The sequence below is a fragment of the Pecten maximus genome, chromosome 1, assembly GCF_902652985.1.
Source record: "Pecten maximus chromosome 1, xPecMax1.1, whole genome shotgun sequence".
Lineage (NCBI taxonomy): Eukaryota > Metazoa > Mollusca > Bivalvia > Pectinida > Pectinidae > Pecten > Pecten maximus.
In genome coordinates, this window is record NC_047015.1 from 33,943,221 (window position 1) to 33,970,671 (window position 27,451).

General features: G+C 38.8%; 1 protein-coding gene across 3 annotated transcripts; it reads left to right on the plus strand.

Moving 5' to 3' along the window:
* The first annotated feature begins 786 nt into the window (after positions 1 to 786).
* Positions 787 to 27,428, plus strand: LOC117331170 (L-threonine 3-dehydrogenase-like). 3 transcript variants are annotated; one of them, XM_033889771.1, is made up of 6 exons: positions 787 to 865; positions 22,341 to 22,832; positions 23,153 to 23,303; positions 23,979 to 24,075; positions 24,793 to 24,961; positions 25,790 to 27,428. In XM_033889771.1, exons 2-6 carry the CDS (start codon positions 22,379 to 22,381, stop codon positions 25,990 to 25,992), a joined length of 1,074 nt encoding a protein of 357 aa, XP_033745662.1. In that variant the 5' UTR covers positions 787 to 865; positions 22,341 to 22,378; the 3' UTR covers positions 25,993 to 27,428. The 3 variants fall into 3 exon arrangements, with proteins under 3 accessions (XP_033745662.1, XP_033745675.1, XP_033745668.1); XM_033889784.1 differs by lacking the exon at positions 787 to 865 and adding an exon at positions 14,842 to 14,885; XM_033889777.1 differs by lacking the exon at positions 787 to 865 and adding an exon at positions 18,955 to 19,044.
* Positions 27,429 to 27,451: the final 23 nt, after the last annotated feature.

Below are 27,451 nucleotides of genomic sequence, written 5' to 3' on the forward strand. Positions count from 1 at the left end.
GAATGCAAGCTGAATAAGTGGATGTATCTTTTCAAATGATACATTAATTAAATTATATTCCTGATTCAAATGCAGTCTTATCATCGCCAAAAATGATTCAAACTGATATAATTTTGTTATCCGGGCTGAAACGCATTAGTTCGGTAATTTATTTCACCAGCAGTTTTACATTATAACCACCAGAATTAAAATTATGCCGTTTATCTTTTTCGGCATAGCCGTATAATATTCTTTTGGACCCGGATATGACGCGACAGGTGGCGTTACTGGTCAAGATGTAGTATGTGATTGGTCAATGTAGCGGAATATGCAAAATGCAGATATGCTGTTAAAAACGAAACAAAGTTAAGATTGAATGCAAACTGAATAAGTGGGTGTATCTTTTCAAATGACACACTAATAAAATTATATTCCTGATTCAAATGCAGTCTTATTATCACAAAAATGATATACAAACTGATATAATTTTGTTATCAATTTATTGCACCAGCAGTTTTACATTAATTATAACCACCAGCATTTTAGCTATGCCGTTAATCTTTTTTTAAAGATATTTCTTGTTTGTCATACTAAAAACAGTACAGTACAGTAGAAAACGGAAACTCCGACCCGGGGAACAGTTTGTTGCGTCTTTAGTACATTTAAAGCATTTGCAGTCTATTAACATTGCATAGTAGATTTTTGCACAGTACAATTTTTAATTCAATAAGCAATTTGGCAAGGCTGAGATTCATAATAACATTATACGAAATAAATAAACGCGTCCCGACCGGGTGTTAGTAACCTAAGTTTACTTCCGGTATTTGACAAGGGGGTCGTTTACGGAAAGTGCCGACGCTTCCCGATTGGGGGTTCTTCTGATGCGGTATGTATTGTAACCACGTGATTATGGTAAACCAAATCAATTACATGCCGACAGTCATGTTAGATACATTCCTACTGCAGTGTAAGATTTATTTGTAACAGCTTGACACACGTCAAGTGCGATTGTGGCTCACTGTCTTTGACGCAAGTTTGACGGATTCAAGAGTTCACATTGAATTACATAGCAGACAGTTAAAACAATTGTAAAAGCAGATTTTTAGCTCACCTGGACCGAAGGTCCGGTGAGCTTATGTCATGGCGCAGCGTCCGTCGTCCGTCCGTCCGTCCGTCCGTCGTCCGTCAACATTTACTTCAAATCGCTACTAGTCAAGAAGTTCTTATTGGATTTTGACCAAATTTGACCAGAAACATCCTTGGCAAAAGGGGAACAGATTTTGCATAAATGGTGACTCTGACCTCCGAGGGGCCAAAGGGGCGGGGCCCAATAGGGGAAATAGAGGTAATTCTTTTAAATCGTTACTAGTCATAAAGTTATGAATGGATTTGAACCCAACTTTGTCAGAGACATCCTTGGGGGAAGGGGAACAGATTTTGCATAAATGGTGACTCTGACCCCTGAGGGGCCAAAGGGACGGGGCCCCAATAGGGGAAATAGAGGTAATTCCTTTAAATCGCTACTAGTCATAAAGTTATGAATGGATTTGAACCCAACTTGGTCAGAAACATCCTTTGGGGAAGGGAAACAGATTTTGCATAAATGGTGACTCTGACCCCCGAGGGGCCAAAGGGGCGGGGCCCAATAGGGGAAATAGATGTAATTCCTTTAAATCGCTACTTGTCATAAAGTTATGAATGGATTTTAATCCAATTTGGTCAGAAACATCCTTGGGGGAAGGGGAACAGATTTTGCATAAATGGTGGCTCTGACCCCAAAGGGGCCAAAGGGGCGGGGCCCAATAGGGGAAATAGAGGTAATTCCTTTAAATCGCTACTAGTCATAAAGTTATGAATGGATTTGAACCCAATTTGGTCAGAAACATCCTTGGCAGAAGGGGAACAGATTTTGCATAAATGGTGACTCTGACCCCCGAAGGGCCAAAGGGGCGGGGCCCAAAAGGGGAAATAGATGTAATTCTTTTAAATCTCTACTAGTCATTAAGTTATGAATGGATTTTAACCCAATTTGGTCAGAGACATCCTTGGGGGAAAGGGAACAGATTTTGCATAAATGGTGACTCTGACCCCAAAGGGGCCAAAAGGGCGGGGCACAATAGGGGAAATAGAGGTAATTCCTTTTAAATCACTACTTGTCATAAAGTTATGAATGGATTTGAACCCAATTTGGTCAAAAACATCCTTGGGGGAAGGGGAACAGATTTTGCATAAATGGTGGCTCTGACCTCAAAGGGACCAAAGGGGCGGGGCCCAATAGGGGAAATAGAGGTAATTCCTTTAAATCGCTACTAGTCATTAAGTTATGAATGGATTTGAACCCAATTTGGTCAGAAACATCCTTGGGGGAAAGGGGAACACATTTTGCATAAATGGTGACTCTGACCCCCCGAGGGGCCAAAAGGGTGGGGGCCAATAGGGGAAATAGATGTAATTCCTTTAAATCGCTACTAGTCATAAAGTTATGAATGGATTTGAACCCAATTTGGTCAGAAACATCCTTGGGGGGAAAGGGGAACACATTTTGCATAAATGGTGACTCTGACCCCCCGAGGGGCCAAAAGGGTGGGGCCCAATAGGGGAAAGAGATGTAATTCCTTTAAAGTGCTACTAGTTATAAAGTGATGAATGCATGCATGTTCTAAAAACAATTCTTGAGGTCTTTCAGACCTTTAGAGAGTCTGGACTTCATTAATCTTTTAAGCAGTTCGGATTCCCACACTATAACCATATATAGCATTGTTAGAGATTTACAAATAAAACAAATTCAATAGGAACATTATTTTGACATTTTTTTAATGTAAATGTGTGATATTTTTTGGATTCTTTTAAATCCATTATTAATCTTGAGAAAAATATGAGAAGAAATATAATTCCATCCATTGTTTGATAAGCTTAAAGGGACATCACGGTAAAAACGTTGTAATTTTCAATGAATGTACGTGTTTTGTTCCTTTCCAGTTATGTTTCTGTGCTGTCCCAATGTTCACAGTCGATCCTCATGTCCAGCTTGACCACTTGATTTAGTTGGGAATCCCCTTCTAAATTTAGCGCGGAAATTATTTTTAAATCATCACGTAACTGTTTTGAAATCGAGGCAACACAAACACACGATAGTTTACAAGGCGAATTGGATTAGTTGGACAACGATATTATACAGTGGTTTAAATGTTAAATAACACGTTCTGTATATATTCCGGCACATATATTTATGTGTAAATAAGTGTAAACACCGTACATATAGTATAGTGACAGTAGCGATGTACTGGTACAGACTATTTATATATTACCGAGTTTGTGTAAATATTACCGAGATTGTCATGACCTACTATCAAGCAGAATACGAGCAGCGTCCGTATTACTGCTGTTTTCATGTTTGAACTGTATTGTACTGCTTCCCCAGTTTAATTCTAGGATTGTGTTTGACCCATTTTCCAATTATTCTCTTCATTGCGGAAGCTGTTATCGTTTTCAACCGCAGTCGATTCACATTGGAAGCCATTTTTGTTTTCAGGTGTTTTAGTGTGTTGTGCGCATGCGTGTTATCGTATATGTTACAAAATTTGCATATTCAGACTATTGATCAACGAATTGTGATAACCTTTTTAGCTCACCTGGACCGAAGGTCCGGTGAGCTTATGCCATGGTGCAGCGTCCGTCGTCCGTCCGTCAACATTTGCTTCAAATCGCTACTAGTCAAAAAGTTCTTATTGGATTTTAACCAAATTTGGTCAGAAACATCCTTGGCAGAAGGGGATCAGATTTTGCATAAATGGTGACTCTGACCCCTAAGGGGCCTGAGGGACGGGGCCCAATAGGGGAAATTGTGGCAATTTCTTTAAATCGCTACTAGTCATAAAGTTATGAATGGATTTGAACCCAATTTGGTCAGAAACATCCTTTGGGGAAGGGGAACAGATTTTGCATAAATGGTGACACTGACCCCCAAGGGGCCAAAGGGGCGGGGCCTAATGGGGAAATAGAGATAATTCCTTCAAATCGCTACTAGTCATAAAGTTATGAATGGATTTGAACCCAATTTGGTCAGAAACATCCTTTGGGGAAGGGGAACAGATTTTGCATAAATGGTGACTCTGACCCCCAAGGGGCCAAAGGGGCGGGGCCTAATGGGGAAATAGAGGTAATTCCTTCAAATCGCTACTAGTCATTAAGTTATGAATGGATTTGAACCCAATTTGGTCAGAAACATCCTTGGCAGAAGGGGAACAGATTTTGCATAAATGGTGACTCTGACCCCCGAAGGGCCAAAGGGGCGGGGCCCAAAAGGGGAAATAGATGTAATTCTTTTAAATCTCTACTAGTCATTAAGTTATGAATGGATTTTAACCCAATTTGGTCAGAGACATCCTTGGGGGAAAGGGAACAGATTTTGCATAAATGGTGACTCTGACCCCAAAGGGGCCAAAAGGGCGGGGCACAATAGGGGAAATAGAGGTAATTCCTTTTAAATCACTACTTGTCATAAAGTTATGAATGGATTTGAACCCAATTTGGTCAAAAACATCCTTGGGGGAAGGGGAACAGATTTTGCATAAATGGTGGCTCTGACCTCAAAGGGACCAAAGGGGCGGGGCCCAATAGGGGAAATAGAGGTAATTCCTTTAAATCGCTACTAGTCATTAAGTTATGAATGGATTTGAACCCAATTTGGTCAGAAACATCCTTGGGGGAAAGGGGAACACATTTTGCATAAATGGTGACTCTGACCCCCCGAGGGGCCAAAAGGGTGGGGGCCAATAGGGGAAATAGATGTAATTCCTTTAAAGTGCTACTAGTTATAAAGTGATGAATGCATGCATGTTCTAAAAACAATTCTTGAGGTCTTTCAGACCTTTAGAGAGTCTGGACTTCATTAATCTTTTAAGCAGTTCGGATTCCCACACTATAACCATATATAGCATTGTTAGAGATTTACAAATAAAACAAATTCAATAGGAACATTATTTTGACATTTTTTTAATGTAAATGTGTGATATTTTTTGGATTCTTTTAAATCCATTATTAATCTTGAGAAAAATATGAGAAGAAATATAATTCCATCCATTGTTTGATAAGCTTAAAGGGACATCACGGTAAAAACGTTGTAATTTTCAATGAATGTACGTGTTTTGTTCCTTTCCAGTTATGTTTCTGTGCTGTCCCAATGTTCACAGTCGATCCTCATGTCCAGCTTGACCACTTGATTTAGTTGGGAATCCCCTTCTAAATTTAGCGCGGAAATTATTTTTAAATCATCACGTAACTGTTTTGAAATCGAGGCAACACAAACACACGATAGTTTACAAGGCGAATTGGATTAGTTGGACAACGATATTATACAGTGGTTTAAATGTTAAATAACACGTTCTGTATATATTCCGGCACATATATTTATGTGTAAATAAGTGTAAACACCGTACATATAGTATAGTGACAGTAGCGATGTACTGGTACAGACTATTTATATATTACCGAGTTTGTGTAAATATTACCGAGATTGTCATGACCTACTATCAAGCAGAATACGAGCAGCGTCCGTATTACTGCTGTTTTCATGTTTGAACTGTATTGTACTGCTTCCCCAGTTTAATTCTAGGATTGTGTTTGACCCATTTTCCAATTATTCTCTTCATTGCGGAAGCTGTTATCGTTTTCAACCGCAGTCGATTCACATTGGAAGCCATTTTTGTTTTCAGGTGTTTTAGTGTGTTGTGCGCATGCGTGTTATCGTATATGTTACAAAATTTGCATATTCAGACTATTGATCAACGAATTGTGATAACCTTTTTAGCTCACCTGGACCGAAGGTCCGGTGAGCTTATGCCATGGTGCAGCGTCCGTCGTCCGTCCGTCAACATTTGCTTCAAATCGCTACTAGTCAAAAAGTTCTTATTGGATTTTAACCAAATTTGGTCAGAAACATCCTTGGCAGAAGGGGATCAGATTTTGCATAAATGGTGACTCTGACCCCTAAGGGGCCTGAGGGACGGGGCCCAATAGGGGAAATTGTGGCAATTTCTTTAAATCGCTACTAGTCATAAAGTTATGAATGGATTTGAACCCAATTTGGTCAGAAACATCCTTTGGGGAAGGGGAACAGATTTTGCATAAATGGTGACACTGACCCCCAAGGGGCCAAAGGGGCGGGGCCTAATGGGGAAATAGAGATAATTCCTTCAAATCGCTACTAGTCATAAAGTTATGAATGGATTTGAACCCAATTTGGTCAGAAACATCCTTTGGGGAAGGGGAACAGATTTTGCATAAATGGTGACTCTGACCCCCAAGGGGCCAAAGGGGCGGGGCCTAATGGGGAAATAGAGGTAATTCCTTCAAATCGCTACTAGTCATTAAGTTATGAATGGATTTGAACCCAATTTGGTCAGAAACATCCTTGGCAGAAGGGGAACAGATTTTGCATAAATGGTGACTCTGACCCCCGAAGGGCCAAAGGGGCGGGGCCCAAAAGGGGAAATAGATGTAATTCTTTTAAATCTCTACTAGTCATTAAGTTATGAATGGATTTTAACCCAATTTGGTCAGAGACATCCTTGGGGGAAAGGGAACAGATTTTGCATAAATGGTGACTCTGACCCCAAAGGGGCCAAAAGGGCGGGGCACAATAGGGGAAATAGAGGTAATTCCTTTTAAATCACTACTTGTCATAAAGTTATGAATGGATTTGAACCCAATTTGGTCAAAAACATCCTTGGGGGAAGGGGAACAGATTTTGCATAAATGGTGGCTCTGACCTCAAAGGGACCAAAGGGGCGGGGCCCAATAGGGGAAATAGAGGTAATTCCTTTAAATCGCTACTAGTCATTAAGTTATGAATGGATTTGAACCCAATTTGGTCAGAAACATCCTTGGGGGAAAGGGGAACACATTTTGCATAAATGGTGACTCTGACCCCCCGAGGGGCCAAAAGGGTGGGGGCCAATAGGGGAAATAGATGTAATTCCTTTAAAGTGCTACTAGTTATAAAGTGATGAATGCATGCATGTTCTAAAAACAATTCTTGAGGTCTTTCAGACCTTTAGAGAGTCTGGACTTCATTAATCTTTTAAGCAGTTCGGATTCCCACACTATAACCATATATAGCATTGTTAGAGATTTACAAATAAAACAAATTCAATAGGAACATTATTTTGACATTTTTTTAATGTAAATGTGTGATATTTTTTGGATTCTTTTAAATCCATTATTAATCTTGAGAAAAATATGAGAAGAAATATAATTCCATCCATTGTTTGATAAGCTTAAAGGGACATCACGGTAAAAACGTTGTAATTTTCAATGAATGTAAGTGTTTTGTTCCTTTCCAGTTATGTTTCTGTGCTGTCCCAATGTTCACAGTCGATCCTCATGTCCAGCTTGACCACTTGATTTAGTTGGGAATCCCCTTCTAAATTTAGCGCGGAAATTATTTTTAAATCATCACGTAACTGTTTTGAAATCGAGGCAACACAAACACACGATAGTTTACAAGGCGAATTGGATTAGTTGGACAACGATATTATACAGTGGTTTAAATGTTAAATAACACGTTCTGTATATATTCCGGCACATATATTTATGTGTAAATAAGTGTAAACACCGTACATATAGTATAGTGACAGTAGCGATGTACTGGTACAGACTATTTATATATTACCGAGTTTGTGTAAATATTACCGAGATTGTCATGACCTACTATCAAGCAGAATACGAGCAGCGTCCGTATTACTGCTGTTTTCATGTTTGAACTGTATTGTACTGCTTCCCCAGTTTAATTCTAGGATTGTGTTTGACCCATTTTCCAATTATTCTCTTCATTGCGGAAGCTGTTATCGTTTTCAACCGCAGTCGATTCACATTGGAAGCCATTTTTGTTTTCAGGTGTTTTAGTGTGTTGTGCGCATGCGTGTTATCGTATATGTTACAAAATTTGCATATTCAGACTATTGATCAACGAATTGTGATAACCTTTTTAGCTCACCTGGACCGAAGGTCCGGTGAGCTTATGCCATGGTGCAGCGTCCGTCGTCCGTCCGTCAACATTTGCTTCAAATCGCTACTAGTCAAAAAGTTCTTATTGGATTTTAACCAAATTTGGTCAGAAACATCCTTGGCAGAAGGGGATCAGATTTTGCATAAATGGTGACTCTGACCCCTAAGGGGCCTGAGGGACGGGGCCCAATAGGGGAAATTGTGGCAATTTCTTTAAATCGCTACTAGTCATAAAGTTATGAATGGATTTGAACCCAATTTGGTCAGAAACATCCTTTGGGGAAGGGGAACAGATTTTGCATAAATGGTGACACTGACCCCCAAGGGGCCAAAGGGGCGGGGCCTAATGGGGAAATAGAGATAATTCCTTCAAATCGCTACTAGTCATAAAGTTATGAATGGATTTGAACCCAATTTGGTCAGAAACATCCTTTGGGGAAGGGGAACAGATTTTGCATAAATGGTGACTCTGACCCCCAAGGGGCCAAAGGGGCGGGGCCTAATGGGGAAATAGAGGTAATTCCTTCAAATCGCTACTAGTCATAAAGTTATGAATGGATTTGAACCGAATTTGGTCAGAAACATCGTTTGGGGAAGGGGAACAGATTTTGCATAAATGGTTACTCTGACCCCCAAGGGGCCAAAGGGGCGGGGCCCATTAGGGGAAATAGAGGTAATTCCTTAAAATCGCTACTAGTCATAAAGTTATGAATGGATTTGAATCCAATTTGGTCAGAAACATCCTTCAGGGAAGGGGAACAGATTTTGCATAAATGGTTACTATGACCCCCAAGGGGCCAAAGGGGCGGGGCCTAATGGGGAAATAGAGGTAATTCCTTTAAATCGCTACTAGTCATAAAGTTATGAATGGATTTGAACCGAATTTGGTCAGAAACATTCTTTGGGGAAAGGGAACAGATTTTGTATCAATGGTGACTCTGACCCCCAAGGGGCCTGAGGGGCAGGGCCCAAAAGGGGAAATTGAGGCAATTCCTTTAAATCGCTACTCGTCATAAAGTTATGAATGGATTTGAACCCAATTTGTTGAGAAACATCCTTTGGGGATGGGGAATAGATTTTGCATAAATGGTGACTCTGACCCCTAAGGGGCCAAAGGGGCCAAAGGGGCGGGGCCTAATGGGGAAATAGAGGTAATTCCTTAAAATCGCTACTAGTCATAAAGTTATGAATGGATTTGAACCCAATTTGGTCAGAAACATTCTTATGTGAAGGGGAACAGATTTTGCATAAATGGTTACTCTGACCCCCAAAGGACCAAAGGGGCGGGGCCTAATGGGGAAACAGAGGTAATATCTTTAAATCTCTACTAGTCATAAAGTTATGAAAGGATTTGAACCGAATTTGGTCAAAAACATCATTGGGGGAAGGGGAACAGATTTTGCATAAATGGTGACTCTGATCCCTGAGGGGCCAAAGGGGGGCATGGCCCCATATGGGAAATAGAGGTAATTCCTTTAAATCGCTACTAGTCATAAAGTTATGAATGAATTTATACCCAAATTGGTCAGAAACATTCTTATGTGAAGGGGAACAGATTTTGCATAAATGGTGACTCTGACCCCGAGGGGCCAAAGAGGCGGGGCCCCATATGGGAAATAGAGGTAATTCCTTTAAATCGCTACTAGTCATAAAGGTATGAATGGATTTGAACCCAATTTAATAAGAAACATCCTTTGGGGAAGGGGAAAAGATTTTGCATAAATGGTGACTCTGACCCCGAAGAGGCCAAAGGGGCGGGGCCTAATGGGGAAATAGAGGTAATTCCTTAAAATCGCTACTAGTCATAAAGTTATGAATGGATTTGAACCCAATTTGGTCAGAAACATTCTTGGGGGAAGGGGAACAGATTTGGCATAAATGGTGACTCTGACCCCCGAGGGGCAAAAGGGGCGGGGCCCCATATGGGAAATAGAGGTAATTCCTTTAAATCACTACTAGTCATAAAGTTATAAATGCATGTTGTAAACTCAGAGAGTCTGAACTTCATTATTTCTTTAAAGCAGTTGGGATCCCCACACTCTAACCATATATAGCATTGTTTGAGGTTAACAAACAAAAGGAATTTAACATGAACATTATTTTGACATTTGGTCAAATCCAACCAGGTGAGCGATACAGGCCCCATGGGCCTCTTGTTTTTTTTAAGAAAGATCTTTGCGAAAAGGTAAAAAAGAAACAACCTAAAGTATCGAATTTTGAGCAGCAGTTAAATTTTCGTTCTCATTTTTCTTCCAAAACAGAAAACTCACAAGGAAATAAGACATTAATTCTCCAAATGATTCAACATAAGTCAACTCATATACAGTAATCACAATCGAAATACGGCAAATCATACATTTATACCCGAAATACAGCAAATCATACAACCACAGTCGAAATACAGCAAATCATACAATCACAGTCGGAATACAGCAAATAATACAATCACAGTCGGAATACAGCAAATCATACAATTACAGTCGGAATACAGCAAATAATACAATCACAGTCGGAATACAGCAAATCATACAATTACTGCCGGAATACAACAAATCATACAATCATAGCCGGAATACAGCAAATCATACAATCATAGCCGGAATACAGTAAATCATACAATCAAAGTCGGAATACAGCAAATCATACAATCAAAATAGGAATACAGCAAATCATACAATCACAAACGGGATACAGCAAATCATACAATTACAGCCGGAAAACAGCAAATCATACAATCACAAACGGGATACAGCAAATCATACAATCACAGTCAGAATACAGCAAATCATACAATTACTGCCGGAATACAGCAAATCATACAATTACTGCCATAATACAGCAAATCACACAATTACAGCTGGAAAACAGCAAATCATACAATCACAGTCGGAATACAGCAAATCATACAATCACAGTCGGAATACAACAAATCACACAATTACAGCCGGAAAACAGCAAATCATTCAATCATAGCCAGAATACAACAAATCATACAATCACAGCGGAATACAGCAAATCACGCAATTACTGCCGGAATACAGCAAATCATTCAATCACAGTCGGAATACAGCAAATCACACAATTACAGCCGGAAAACAGCAAATCATACAATAACAGTCGGAATACAGCGAATCATACAATTACTGCCGGAATACAGTAAATCATTCAATCATAGCCGGAATACAACAAATCATACTATTACTGCCGGAATACAGGAAATCATACAATCATAGTCGGAATACAGCAAATCATACAATTACTGCGGGGATACAGCAAATCATACAATTACTGCGGGGATATAGCAAATTGTACAATCACAGTCGGAATACAGCAAATCACACAATCACAATCGGGATACAGCAAATCATACAATCACAGTCGGAATACAACAAATCACACAATTACAGCCGGAAAACAGCAAATCATTCAATCATAGCCAGAATACAACAAATTATACAATCACAGCGGAATACAGCAAATCACGCAATTACTGCCGGAATACAGCAAATCATTCAATCACAGTCGGAATACATCAAATCACACAATTACAGCCGGAAAACAGCAAATCATTCAATCATAGCCGGAATACAACAAATCATACTATTACTGCCGGAATACAACAAATCATACAATCACAGTCGGAATACAGCAAATCATACAATAACAGTCGGAATACAGCGAATCATACAATTACTGCCGGAATACAGTAAATCATTCAATCATAGCCGGAATACAACAAATCATACTATTACTGCCGGAAAACAGCAAATCATATATTCAAGCCGGAAAACAGGAAATCACTCAATCACAATCGGAATACAGCAAATCACACAATTACAGTCGGAATACAGCAAATCACACAATCACAGTCGGAATACAGCAAATCATACAATCAAAATAGGAATACAGCAAATCATACAATCACAAACGGGATACAGCAAATCATACAATTACTGCCGGAATACAGCAAATCATACAATTACTGCCGGAATACAGCAAATCATACAATTACTGCCGGAATACAGCAAATCATACAATCATAGCCGGAATACAGCAAATCATACAACAACAGCCCTAATACAGCAAATCATACAATCAAAGTCGGGATACAGCGAATCATACAATCACAGTAAGAATACAGCAAATCATACAATTACTGCCATAATACAGCAAATCATACAATTACTGCCGGAATACAGCAAATCATACAATAACAGTCAGAATACAGCAAATCATACAACAACAGCCCTAATACAGCAAATCATACAATTACTGCCGGAATACAGCAAATCATACAATCATAGCCGGAATACAGCAAATCATTCAATCATAGCCAGAATACAACAAATCATACAATCACAGCGGAATATAGCAAATCACGCAATTACTGCCGGAATACGGCAAATCACACAATCACAATCGGAATACAGCAAATCACACAATCACAGTCGGAAAACAGCAAATCATACAATAACAGTCGGAATACAGCAAATCATACAATCACAGTCGGAATACAACAAATCACACAATTACAGCCGGAAAACAGCAAATCATTCAATCATAGCCAGAATACAACAAATTATACAATCACAGCGGAATACAGCAAATCACGCAATTACTGCCGGAATACAGCAAATCATTCAATCACAGTCGGAATACAGCAAATCATACTATTACTGCCGGAATACAACAAATCATACAATCACAGTCGGAATACAGCAAATCATACAATCACAGTCGGAATACAGAAAATCATACAATTACTGCCGGAATACAACAAATCATACAATCATAGCCGGAATACAGTAAATCATACAATCAAAGTCGGAATACAGCAAATCATACAATCAAAATAGGAATACAGCAAATCATACAATCACAAACGGGATACAGCAAATCATACAATCACAGTCAGAATACAGCAAATCATACAATTACTGCCGGAATACAGCAAATCATACAATAACAGTCAGAATACAGCAAATCATACAATTACTGCCGGAATACAACAAATCATACAATCATAGCCGGAATACAGCAAATCATACAATCACAGTCGGAATACAGTAAATCACAAAATTACAGTCGGAATACAGCAAATCATACAATTACAGTCGGAAAACAGCAAATCATACAATCACAGTCGGAATACAGCAAATCATACAATCACAGTCGGAATACAACAAATCACACAATTACAGCCAGAAAACAGCAAATCATTCAATCATAGCCAGAATACAACAAATTATACAATCACAGCGGAATACAGCAAATCACGCAATTACTGCCGGAATACAGCAAATCATTCAATCACAGTCGGAATACAGCAAATCACACAATTACAGCCGGAAAACAGCAAATCATTCAATCATAGCCGGAATACAACAAATCATACTATTACTGCCGGAATACAACAAATCATACAATCACAGTCGGAATACAGCAAATCATACAATAACAGTCGGAATACAGCAAATCATACAATAACAGTCGGAATACAGCAAATCATACAATCACAGTCGGAATACAGCAAATCATACAATTACAGTAGGAATACAGCAAATCATACAATCACAAACGGGATACAGCAAATCATACAATCACAGTCGGAATACAGCAAATCATACAATCACAATCGGAATACAGCAAATCATACAATCACAGTCGGAATACAGCAAATCATACAATTACTGCGGGGATACAGCAAATTGTACAATCACAGTCGGAATACAGCAAATCACACAATCACAATCGGAATACAGCAAATCATACAATAACAGTCGGAATACAGCAAATCATACAATCACAGTCGGAATACAGCAAATCATACAATTACAGTTGGAATACAGCAAATCATACAATTACAGTCGGAAAACAGCAAATCATACAATAACAGTCGGAATACAGCAAATCATACAATCACAGTCGGAATACAACAAATCACACAATTACAGCCAGAAAACAGCAAATCATTCAATCATAGCCAGAATACAACAAATTATACAATCACAGTGGAATACAGCAAATCATACAATTACTGCGGGGATACAGCAAATTGTACAATCACAGTCGGAATACAGCAAATCACACAATCACAATCGGGATACAGCAAATCACACAATTACAACCGGAAAACAGCAAATCATACAATCACAGTCGGAATACAACAAATCACACAATTACAGCCGGAAAACAGCAAATCATTCAATCATAGCCGGAATACAACAAATCATAATATTACTGCCGGAATACAACAAATCATACAATCACAGCGGAATACAGCAAATCACGCAATTACTGCCGGAATACAGCAAATCATTCAATCACAGCCGGAATACAGCAAATCACACAATTACAGCCGGAAAACAGCAAATCATTCAATCATAGCCGGAATACAGCAAATCACACAATCACAATCGGGATACAGCAAATCACACAATTACAACCGGAAAACATTAAATCATAAAATCACAGTCGGAATACAGCAAATCATACAATTACTGTATTCGTACATACGTACGACACGGTGCCTACGATTTCTTGGTTGTACTGTATATTTTATAACGGGGCCATAGGATTTGAAATGGGACCTGGTGTATATTGGACAAATCCGTTAGATAGGACGTGCTCATTTCACACGCATGTATCCTAATTATATGTGTTTGACGACGAAGTTATTTCACGAAGTGCTGCTTGTTGTTGCCTTTTTTCATCTTCGCTACCCAAGGCTTCTGATCACGTTAGATCTACACTCCACGAACCCTTGGGAGATAGTCATCAGTTCTGGCCCTCTAGCGGAGATTCAAGCACGAAATTTTCGACCAATGAAAACGAGCGTTACCGATGTACTTCATCGGTGATGTTTACAAACACAGATGGAGACTTTGTCATTTTATGAGGTATGTGATCAGTAACTTCTATCAATTGATCGAACATTTCGAGTGTTTTCCCAGATATTGTACGTCCCTGTATTTAGGAAAAATGCTATGACATACTCAGTGGACGACAAGGTTTAGCTCTGTACTGGGTACCGCAATTTTGTTTACTGCCAAACCAAGCCTGAATGTAAAACGCCACATGATTGGATACCCTGGGATTCCAGGGCGCGACGGTTTAAACACTATATCTGCCAAGGGTTCGTTGAGTGTAACGCAATCAGAAGCCTTAGCTAGTGAAGATGGCCTTTTTCTGTGCTCTTCGAAATGGTTCAACCTGCTACAGGATTGAGTAGCCCGGTGCTATTCTCCTGATATCCCGATCCCCGGTGTATTACGCCATCCTCCGCACTACACATTACACTGGTCATTAGGAATAATTAATTGTGCCGCTAACCATAATTTGTTTTAAGTGTTTTAAGTCACCCGAGACGCTATTCTAATCGCTTTTGTCCTTCGTCGTGCGTCCGTAAACAATTTACATTTTCGTCCTCCCAGAAAACTCTCAACAAATATCAGTGAAATTTTGCAAATGTCAACCAAAAGTGTAAATTCATGTTTACATACGGTCCCAACATTCAGGGGCCTGAGGGGCGGGGCCAAAATTGGTCAAATTGACTGAAATTTTATAAATCTTCTTTTTAAGACCCAAAATAAGGTAGAATAAATAAAAAAAAATCATAGATAGGTTTTTAAGGTACTGTACCAATTTGTGGATTTCATGACCGTGGGGGTCTTACGCTTGCCCCTGGAGAGGGGGGTAAAATTTAATATAGTTTATATAGGGAAATGACATGTTTGACTATGATTTGTTGGGTTTCTATTGGAATTCATTCTAACTTGGTTAACACTATCACTATAATTCACGCTTGGTTAGAAGTATTGTATGGGACGACAAGTTGATGGTATGCACATTTGGACCTAGCTGACAGCAGGGCTGATGGGCGGGGTCAAATAGGTCAAATTGACTGAAATATATTAGAACTCGGGTGACCGTTAAGGCCCATTGGATTCTTGTTCTTAGATCTGTGGCAAAAGGCAGACAGAATCGGCGAGAACACGACAGAAGCAGTTCAACAGCGCTCAAAAGCGGAGACGCCGTTATTCTACAAATACTCGATGGTAATTTGATTACCAGAATTAAACAAAATGTTCGCATATAGACATCAAGTGGATGTCTCCAACATAAAGTAAAACAAGTGTAAGCTGACAGAGCTCTATCTAATTTTTTTTAATGACCAGGGTGTTGGTCTCGTAGTTTTTGTTGAACTTTGCTGACCTTTGTTGGGGTCATGTCCATTGTCTTGTGATACGTTTGATTGTAGCAGCCGGTGAAGCCTTTTTTGTCACGTATTATTTATCAATTCTTAAGGCTTGTCGGTCGTGAGGACACACTCGGCAACAACGGCCTTGCTTTCGTTTTGGGAAAAGGTGGACCTCCTTGGTTCTCAATCCCATATAGTGCTGATACGACAAGGCGTTCACAGAGGAACCGCTAGTAAGATATGTTTCAAAATATATGCCTTAATGAATGAAGCCCGATAGTGTTCGTCTAGTCACAGGTACATGTATACAGTGTGAAGTGGCTAACACAGTCTATTTGATACTTGTAGTCGGATGATTGGAGATCTTATATATATTCACTGTTAACCACTGCATAACCTACTACATGTGCGTAAGAGGCGATCGAGCCCTCTGCTTTAGGACACACCTGCGATCAAAATTATTTATTTGTTGAAACAGCAACTGTTTTCCAAGTACGTCATTTGGGAAAGCCTCTGTATTAGCCTTAGTGCCGAATACCCACACAAGCGAGAATGGTTCTGTCCACTGATCGAGACAAGGGAGTCTATAAAATTGGTACATGTACTTTTAAATGAGATAGGGGCGATGTCTGATTAGCCTGTTGTCTGTAGGTATATCCAGGTATGACTTTTCAGTGTAGTTACACTTGATTGGCATCCGTGCACAGCGACTTTATATAGCATGCGCTTTCTCGAAGACAACCATCCTTTTAATCGGGGGATTGTCTGTTGATGATGTGCTAAATGCGTCTTTGAAGATCCATGTCTGTTTCAATGAGGGTAGGTGTTTTCATCTGAACGTAGTTTGATCCGACAATTTAAGATTAGACGGAATATTGAGATGGAATAATGTCAAATGCTCGTCAATTTAAACACTATTTACTAGTACGTCAACATTTTTGGTTGAAAAATAGCAAATGTTATTAATGATATTTCTGTGTGGATTATTGCTTCAATTTTACGTGAGGGTCCTGACAAAAACACCGTCACATTTACGAGTATACGAGGATGGTCTTTTGATGTTTGAGACAACCACATAGTCTGTCAATAATTCGTTGCCAGTCAAAGAATCTTATATGCATCAAATGTACTTTCGACCATATCGATATCTGGGACGTCGCGGGATAAGAGTAAAACGTAAGACAGACTTACCGAGAAGTGAGAGATGCATCCGCCATCTTGTTGTTCTCTTGTTATACTACCAGTTCTACTACTAATAGCTTTATACTACCAATTCTGCTACGTATATTTGTATGCTACCAATTCTGCTACGTATATTTGTATGCTACCAATTCTGCTACGTATATTTGTATGCTACCAATTCTGCTACGTATATTTGTATGCTACCAATTCTAGCTGCTACGTATATTTGTATGCTACCAATTCTGCTACGTATATTTGTATGCTACCAATTCTGCTACGTACATTTGTATGCTACCAATTCTGCTACGTACATTTGTATGCTACCAATTCTGCTACGTACGTTTGTATACTACCAATTCTGCTACGTATATTTGTATGCTACCAATTCTGCTACGTACATTTGTATGCTACCAATTCTGCTACGTATATTTGTATGCTACCAATTCTGCTACGTATATTTGTATGCTACCAATTCTGCTACGTATATTTGTATGCTACCAATTCTGCTACGTATATTTGTATGCTACCAATTCTGCTATTAAAATTGTTGTGCTATCACTACTGCTATTATTGTTATACAACCACTATGGGCATTGTAAGAATCAAGAAAATGCCTTGTTAGGAGTGTCACGACCCCTATAAATATTTCTTTGAAATCATACAATAACAGTCGGAATACAGCAAATCATACTATCACAGTCGGAATACAGCAAATCATACAATCACAGTCGGACTACAGCAAATAATACAATAACAGTCGGAATACAGCGAATCATACAATTACTGCCGGAATACAGCAAATCATTCAATCATAGCCGGAATACAACAAATCATACTATTACTGCCGGAAAACAGCAAATCATATATTCAAGCCGGAATACAGCAAATCACACAATCACAACCGGAAAACAGCAAATCACACAATCACAGTCGGAATACAATAAATCACACAATCACAGTCGGAATACAGCAAATCATACAATCAGAGTCGGAATACAGCAAATCATACAATCACAGTCGGGATACAGCAAAGCACACACTTACAGCCGGAAAACAGCAAATCATACAATTACTGCGGGGATACAGCAAATTATCACACAATCACAGTCGGGATACAGCAAATCACACAATTACAGTCGGAATACAGCAAATCGTACAATCACAGTCGGAATACAGCAAATTATCACACAATCACAATCGGAATACAGAAAATCATACAATCACAGTCGGAATACAGCAAATCATACAATTACTGTATTCGTATACACCAATTATTAGTCTACTAGTCCATACGTACGACACGGTACCTACGATTTCTTGGTTGTACTGTATATTTTATAACGGGGCCATAGGAATTGAAATGGGACCTGGTATATATTGGACAAATCCGTTAGATAGGAAGTGCTCATTTCACACGCATGTATCCTAATTATATGTGTTTGACAACGAAGTTATTTCACGAAGTGCTGCTTGTTGTTGCCTTTTTTCATCTTCGCTACCCAAGGCTTCTGATCACGTTAGATCTACACTCCACGAACCCTTGGGAGATAGTCATCAGTTCTGGCCCTCTAGCGGAGATTCAAGCACGAAATTTTCGACCAATGAAAACGAGCGTTACCGATGTACTTCATCGGTGATGTTTACAAACACACATGGAGACTTTGTCATTTTATGAGGTATGTGATCAATAACTTTTATCAATTGATCGAACATTTCGAGTGTTTTCCCAGATATTGTACGTCCCTGTATTTAGGAAAAATGCTATGGCATACTCAGTAGACGCCAAAGTGTAGCTCTGTACTGGGTACCGCAAATTTGTTTACTGCGAAACCAAGCCTGAATGTAAAACGCGACATGATTGGATACCCTGGGATTCCAGGGCGCGACGGTTTAAACACTATATCTGCCAAGGGTTCGTTGAGTGTAACGCAATCAGAAGCCTTAGCTAGCGAAGATGGCCTTTTTCTGTGCTATTCGAAATGGTTCAACCTGCTACAGGATTGAGTAGCCCAGTGCTATTTTCCTGATATCCCGATCCCCGGTGTATTACGCCATTCAACGCACTACACATTACACTGGCCATTAGGAATAATTAATTGTGCCGCTAACCATAATTTGTTTTAAGTGTTTTAAGTCACCCGAGACGCTATTCTAATCGCCTTTGTCCTTCGTCGTGCGTCCGTAAACAATTACATTTTCGTCCTCTCAGAAAACTCTCAACAAATATCAGTGAAATTTGGCAAATGTCAACCAAAAGTGTAAATTACATGTATACGGCCCCAACACTCAGGGGCCTGAGGGGCGGGGCCAAAATTGGTCAAATTGACTGAAATTTTATAAATCATCTTTTTAAGACCCAAAATAAAGTAGAATACATATACAAATTAGTTAGGTTTTTGCCCCTGGAGAAGGGGGTAAAATTTACTATAGTTTATATAGGGAAATCACATTTTTGACTATAATTTGTTGGATTTCTATTGGAATTCATTCTAACTTTGTTAACATTATCAGCTTGGGATGGGGCAGTATAGGGAACTCACATTTTGAGCATCTTTATAATTCACGCTTGGTTAGAAGTATTGTATGGGAGGACAAGTTGATGGTATGCACATTTGGACCTTGCTAACAGCAGGGCTGATGGGCGGGGTCAAAATAGGTCAAATTGACTGAAATATATTAGAACTCGGGTGACCGTTAAGGCCCATTTGATTCTTGTTCTTAGATCTGTGGCAAAAGGCAGACAGAATCGGCGAGAACACGACAGAAGCAGTTCAACAGCGCTCAAAAGCGAAGACGCCGTTATTCTACAAATACTCGATGGTAATTTGATTACCAGAATTAAACAAAATGTTCGCATATAGACATCAAGTGGATGTCTCCAACATAAAGTAAAACAAGTGTAAGCTGACAGAGCTCTATATAAATTGTTTTAATGACCAGGGTGTTGGTCTCGTAGTTTTTGTTGAACTTTGCTGACCTTTGTTGGGGTCATGTCCATTGTCTTGTGATACGTCTGATTGTAGCAGCCGGTGAAGCCTTTTTTGTCACGTATTATTTATCAATTCTTAAGGCTTGTCGGTCGTGAGGACACACTCGGCAACAACGGCCTTGCTTTCGTTTTGGGAAAAGGTGGACCTCCTTGGTTCTCAATCCCATATAGTGCTGATACGACAAGGCGTTCACAGAGGAACCGCTAGTAAGATATGTTTCAAAATATATGCCTTAATGAATGAAGCCCGATAGTGTTCGTCTAGTCACAGGTACATGTATACAGTGTGAAGTGGCTAACACAGTCTATTTGATACTTGTAGTCGGATGATTGGAGATCTTATATATATTCACTGTTAACCACTGCATAACCTACTACATGTGCGTAAGAGGCGATCGAGCCCTCTGCTTTAGGACACACCTGCAATCAAAATTATTTATTTGTTGAAACAGCAACTGTTTTCCAAGTACGTCATTCGGGAAAGCCTCTGTGTTAGCCTTAGTGCCGAATATCCACACAAACGAGAATGGTTCTGTCCACTGATCGAGACAAGGGGGTCTATAAAATTGGTACATGTACTTTTAAATGAGATAGGGGCGATGTCTGATTAGCCTGTTGTCTGTAGGTATATCCAGGTATGACTTTTCAGTGTAGTTACACTTGATTGGCATCCGTGCACAGCGACTTTATATAGCATGCGCTTTCTCGAAGACAACCATCCTTTTAATCGGGGGATTGTCTGTCGATGATGTGCTAAATGCGTCTTTGAAGATCCATGTCTGTTTCAATGAGGATAGGTGTTTTCATCTGAACGTAGTTTGATCCGACAATTTAAGATTAGACGGAATGTTGAGATGGAATAATGTCAAAAGCTCGTCAATTTAAACACTATTTACTAGTACGTCAACATTTTTGGTTGAAAAATAGCAAATGTTATTAATGATATTTCTGTGTGGATTATTGCTTCAATTTTACGTGAGGGTCCTGACAAAAACACCGTCACATTTACGAGTATACGAGGATGGTCTTTTGATGTTTGAGACAATCACATAGTCTGTCAATAATTCGTTGCCAGTCAAAGAATCTTATATGCATCAAATGTACTTTCGACCATATCGATATCTGGGACGTCGCGGGATAAGAGTAAAACGTAAGACAGACTTACCGAGCAGTGAGAGATGCATCCGCCATCTTGTTCTCTTGTTATACTACCAGTTCTGCTACGTATATTTGTATACTACCAATTCTAGCTGCTACGTATATTTGTATGCTACCAATTCTGCTACGTATATTTGTATGCTACCAATTCTGCTACGTACATTTGTATGCTACCAATTCTGCTACGTACATTTGTATGCTACCAATTCTGCTACGTATATTTGTATGCTACCAATTCTGCTACGTATATTTGTATGCTACCAATTCTGTTACGTATATTTGTATGCTACCAGTTCTGCTACGTATATTTGTATGCTACCAATTCTGCTACGTATATTTGTATGCTACCAATTCTGCTATTAAAATTGTTGTGCTATCACTACTGCTATTATTGTTATACAACCACTATGGGCATTGTAAGAATCAAGAAAATGCCTTGTTAGGAGTGTCACGACCCCTATAAATATTTCTTTGAATTTTTTATTTTTTTTTTGTCTTCAAATGTTAAGTAAAACCGCCAAAAAATGTAATTATCAGAAAAAAGGGCAAGGGTCTACACATTAAAGCTTGTCAATTTCTCGACTTTTTATCTAGATCTACTGTACTCTAGTACAACTCTTTAGTATACATATGTTCGTTGTTGATCATTCATTTAATTTCGTTGTTGATCATTAATTAATTTAGAAATCTCATATGTAGTTTCCTATCCTTTTACAATGACCTACATTTAAAAAGTCAGTAATATTTATGGTTGATCCAGTACAGTAATGTAAACCCAACCACATCAAAAGTTTAACAGCTATGGCGTTCCATACTCTTCCGTAGATAACGCCCGCCATAGGATAACACAGTTAGCGGTCAAGATGGCTACCACCAGCACTGTTCCTGCGACAATGAGAGCTCTAGTGAAGACAAAGGAGGGGATGTCATTCGATTTACAGGAGGTATCGGTGCCCGTGCCGACGGGCGACGAGGTTCTGATCAAAGTGGATGCTGTGTCTGTATGCGGGTCGGATATTAACATGTATACATGGAACGATGTGGCCAAAGTCATAGCAACGATACCGTTTACGCCTGGTCACGAGTGCGCAGGTACGGTAGTCAAGTGTGGCCCAGACGCCAACATACAAGTCGGCAGCAAAGTCGGTGTCGAGAACCATTACTACTGCGGCACGTGCTACCAGTGTACGCATGACACCCGCGAAATATGCCTCAATATGGGACAGTTTGGACATGGAAAGCAGACCCCATATGGAGGATGTTCCGAGTACACAATAGTCCCAGCCAAATTTTTATACCAGCTCAAACGAACTCTGAGTAAGTTTATCTGGTTGTTTTACACATTTTTATTACAATATGGTAATTTCTTATATTTGTATCTTTTATCATATATCTGATATGATATTTGAAAAATGATAAAGTGCTCTCGCATGTAGGGGGGTTTCTCTCCAAACCTATATTTATAAAATGCAACATATATTGCTGTACTCGTCGTCTTGAAATGAATGAACTGTACGTAGTTTGTCACTGTTATAGTGATATGTTTAGCTGAAATAATTAAATATGTAGATTATTTTTAAATAAAGCAAATATTGATACAGAATGTCTGGAATTGATTTAACTATCCTTCCTTAAAGCACCTGACCAGATAGCAATGTTAGAGCCCCTTGGCGTGGCCCACAATGCCGTGGAGCGGTTGGACTGTAAGGGTGAGGATGTACTGATCATTGGTTGTGGTGCTGTGGGGATCCTTGTACAGAAAGTCGCCAGATCTATGGGAGCTACAAGGTACTAGCAAAGTACTCATGAACAAATCAGAACAGTAGCGCCATTCGAAGGTATTTCCTTACCCATATATGGTTTTAAATGATCAATGTGTACAGTTACTATCCTAGAATGGGATGTTTTCTGAATCTTATAATTTATGTCAGTCAGTTTTTGCAAGACTTAGTAAGGACCTGTCCTACCCTGCCCTTATATTACTTATTACCCACTGCAGGGGGATACCATCTCCATACAAAATCACCTTCACTGAATTGTCTCCCCTTTGATTTCCGATCATAGTACGATTTCTGCCGGATGGCAGCTTCACCTTACTTTCCATGAACAAACTCCTACTACATTTGGTACCTGTGACCAAACCTTGTTTCAAGTGAGGTGAATACTTGACAAGGGGATACCCGAACATGGGTTGTGAATTGTGAAGTCTTCGGGGTCGAAGACTTAAAAAAAAGAAGAGAAGAGTGTAGCGGAACTGGACCGGGTCGATCATCGACGACCAGGTAGCTCAATCGGTAGAGCATCCGGCTAGTGTTCGGAGGTCCCGGGTTCGAACTCCGGTCTGGCCGTGCATTTTCCCACTCCTACTACATTTGGCCACGATGAATTATTTTTTCTTTATAGATAAAGATGCAACTTAAGTCTGCCAAATATGAAAACGTCACTTTATTGTTTTTACCACAGAATAATTGCGGCAGATATTGACGAAGAGAAACTTCAATTTGCCAAAAAATTAGGCGCAGATGTTATTGTCAACACTAAAGAAAATGACTTAAAAGAGGTGAGTTTTGATACGGATAGTGGTAATATGACGTCAATATTCCGAGTGATTCGAAGTAAGTAGTACTGAAACATTCCCGTGTGACTCAAAATCAGTTTTACTGATAAACATGAGGGTTGGGGCTTGTCCAATGTGACCTGAATTCCAATGTTATCATGAAGATGTCAGATTATAAAGATAGTATGCCCAATATGTAAAACATATCTATTAGAAACAATTAACATCAGTACCAAAGTATAAGGACGTGAAATGAAAGCCGACATTGAAGAATGACGTCGAAGCATGAAAACAAATCAGCTTTTTTAAAAGGGAACAAAAACAGATCTGTTACAGGTGTTCCGAAAATGTACCTAATTCATGCATCTTATTTGATGATGTGGCACATATATGTATGTCTTCCTTGGAACCCGGCAAGATACAGAGAAGATGTCATTAATCGTAACAGACAATAACGAGATTGAATTTTCTTCTGTAGAATAACATTGTTACATAATTTATTGAGCGAGTCTTCATAATACTGAGGTAATGCTCAGAAGTGGCAAAAAGGGACTTGTCGACAGAAGTTGCATGTGGCACAGTAAATGCTTATCTATTTGGGCTGTGCTATATTTTGTTTTTGATTCCTAATCTAATATGAAGAATAAAAATGATCTACTTCGAATGGTATATATGTTATCATACCCACACTCAGCTACACAAGTTTCTGTTCATCTCCAGTTTATCAAATCGTTCACTGGTGGTGTTGGTATGGGACGTATCTGTGAATGCAGTGGTGCGGCCGTCATGGTTAATGCTACCTTCCCAATGCTGAGAAAAGGGGGGCAACTGGTGCTCGTTGGACTTCCGAAACAGCCTCTTCACGTGGAGAACGTCCTGCAGGACGTGGGTTAGTTGTCTTTCTTTGTCTGGGATGTAGGATTGTATACATGAATCAGCTTTATCATGATACAAGTAAATTAATTACATAAACCAAGGTTGTTATGAATTTGAGGAGTAATGTGTCCTGTCTACTTTACCACCATTGCTAACGGGTATATTGAGCAATTGGGCGTGACCTTGGTCATGGACGGGAATTAGCAGGTGTATAATTTGACAACAGCTTCATTTAAATTAAGATTTAAACACAATGTGATATTGTCAAGGTCAGGGTGTTCGTTATGAATAATGTGATTGTGAGTATTGCAATAATGAATTTTGTAACCATATTAAAAAAATTATGCGCAGAATGTTTTGAAGAAAATGCATTGTTATTTAGAAAATAAAAAAAACTGTATTTTTATTGTGTTAAAACATCCAGTCTCGTTGAAATGTTGAAAAGGGACGAATTTAGAAGAAAACAAGGATATTGAGTAAAGAGCAAACTCACCAAACGGGGGCGTGGAATAAAGCAACAAAAAAAATATTTATTTATAATATTTGTCTTTTTTTGAGAATAAAAGGATTTGGTTCACCTGTAGTTTGAACCATTGTTGGCAGAGGCAGTTCAAAAGTAGGAAAACATTTGAAATACCTGGTATAACTTAAGTTAGTTTATTTTGCCATAATTACAGAAATATCCAGGTGAGCGATTTAGACCCTCTGGACTTCTTGTTCTCTGCAGTTTTTAAGGCAATAAAGAGTAAACTCACCAGTCTAACAATTACTTTATTCTCTGCAGTTTTTAAGGAAATAAAGAATAAACTCACCAATGATACAATAACTTAATCCGTTGCAGTTTTTAAGGCAATGACAATGAGGACGGTGCACGGTCGTCGTATATTCCACACCTGGCGTGAGACCGAGGCTCTGGTGGCAGAGGGTAAAGTTGATGTGGACGAAGTCATAACACATCGGTTCCCTATGACACAGTTTGAGAATGCGTTCAAAGTTCTGATTGCTGGCCAAGCGTGTAAGATAGTGCTCTACCCTTCACAGTAGTCAACGGATGTCCTCAGCGTCACGTCCTGATGGTCCTTCGGGATCTCTGTCACAATCAGGGGAAATGATTACATCGAATTGAATGTGTTAATTTATCAAATGATATGACTATCTTAGTTAAGTAGTAAAATAATGATTATCAAATCATATTAAAAAATCTTTCAAAATAATTTTTCATATAGAAGCTTAATCGACCCTTGAAAAGAAATCTGATCAGGAACAGGATGTAAATCACTATCAACAGAATCTCGTGATTGCTATGGTAATTCTACCTCAAAATTTATGATTTAAGTCCTGATATGGTTATTATACCGGTATGGCCATGTCTCGTGATATTATAATACTGGTATATCAATGTCTCGTGATATTATAATACTGGTATATCCATGTCTCGTGATATTATAATAAAGATATATCAATGTCTCGTGATATTATAATACTGATATATCAATGTCTCGTGATATTATAATACTGGTATACCAATGTCTCGTGATATTATAATACCGGTATGGTCATGTCTCGTGATATTATAATACTGGTATACCAATGTCTCGTGATATTATAATACTGGTATATCAATGTCTCGTGATATTATAATACTGGTATACCAATGTCTCGTGATATTATAATACCGGTATGGCCATGTCTCGTGATATTATAATACTGGTATACCAATGTCTCGTGATATTATAATACTGGTATACCAATGTCTCGTGATATTATAATACCGGTATATCCATGTCTCGTGATATTATAATACTGATATATCAATGTCTCGTGATATTATAATACCGGTATATCAATGTCTCGTGATATCATAATACTGGTATATCAATGTCTCGTGATATTATAATACCGGTATATCAATGTCTCGTGATATTATAATACCGGTATATCAATGTCTCGTGATATCATAATACTGGTATATCAATGTCTCGTGATATTATAATACCGGTATATCAATGTCTTGTGATATTATAATACCGGTATATCAATGTCTCGTGATATGATAATAATGGTATATCAATGTCTCGTGATATTATAATACTGGTATATTAATATCTCGTAATATTATAATAAAGATATATCAATGTCATGACTCCTAGGTATATAATCGATATCGCGATATTACCATTTTAAAGTATTTAGTCAGAAACATTTAGAGCCAAGTCACATTTAATCAAGAGATGTTTGGAATATAATTATTCAACTTTATCTAAATGTAGCCGGCTACCGTTAATTCAACTGATCCAGACACACTTTTGTATGGTAGGTAATACACGGTTTATTTCAGGGTTTTACTCTTGGTGTAAGGATAGTCGATCGCCTTATTGACTGTCGGATATAACATTATCCTATTATATGATTATGTTATAATAAACATGTAGTAATAACTATTTGTAGGTCTTTGATTAAATAAACCCATGCTAATCGTCTGTTGATGTATGTTATTTTTCTG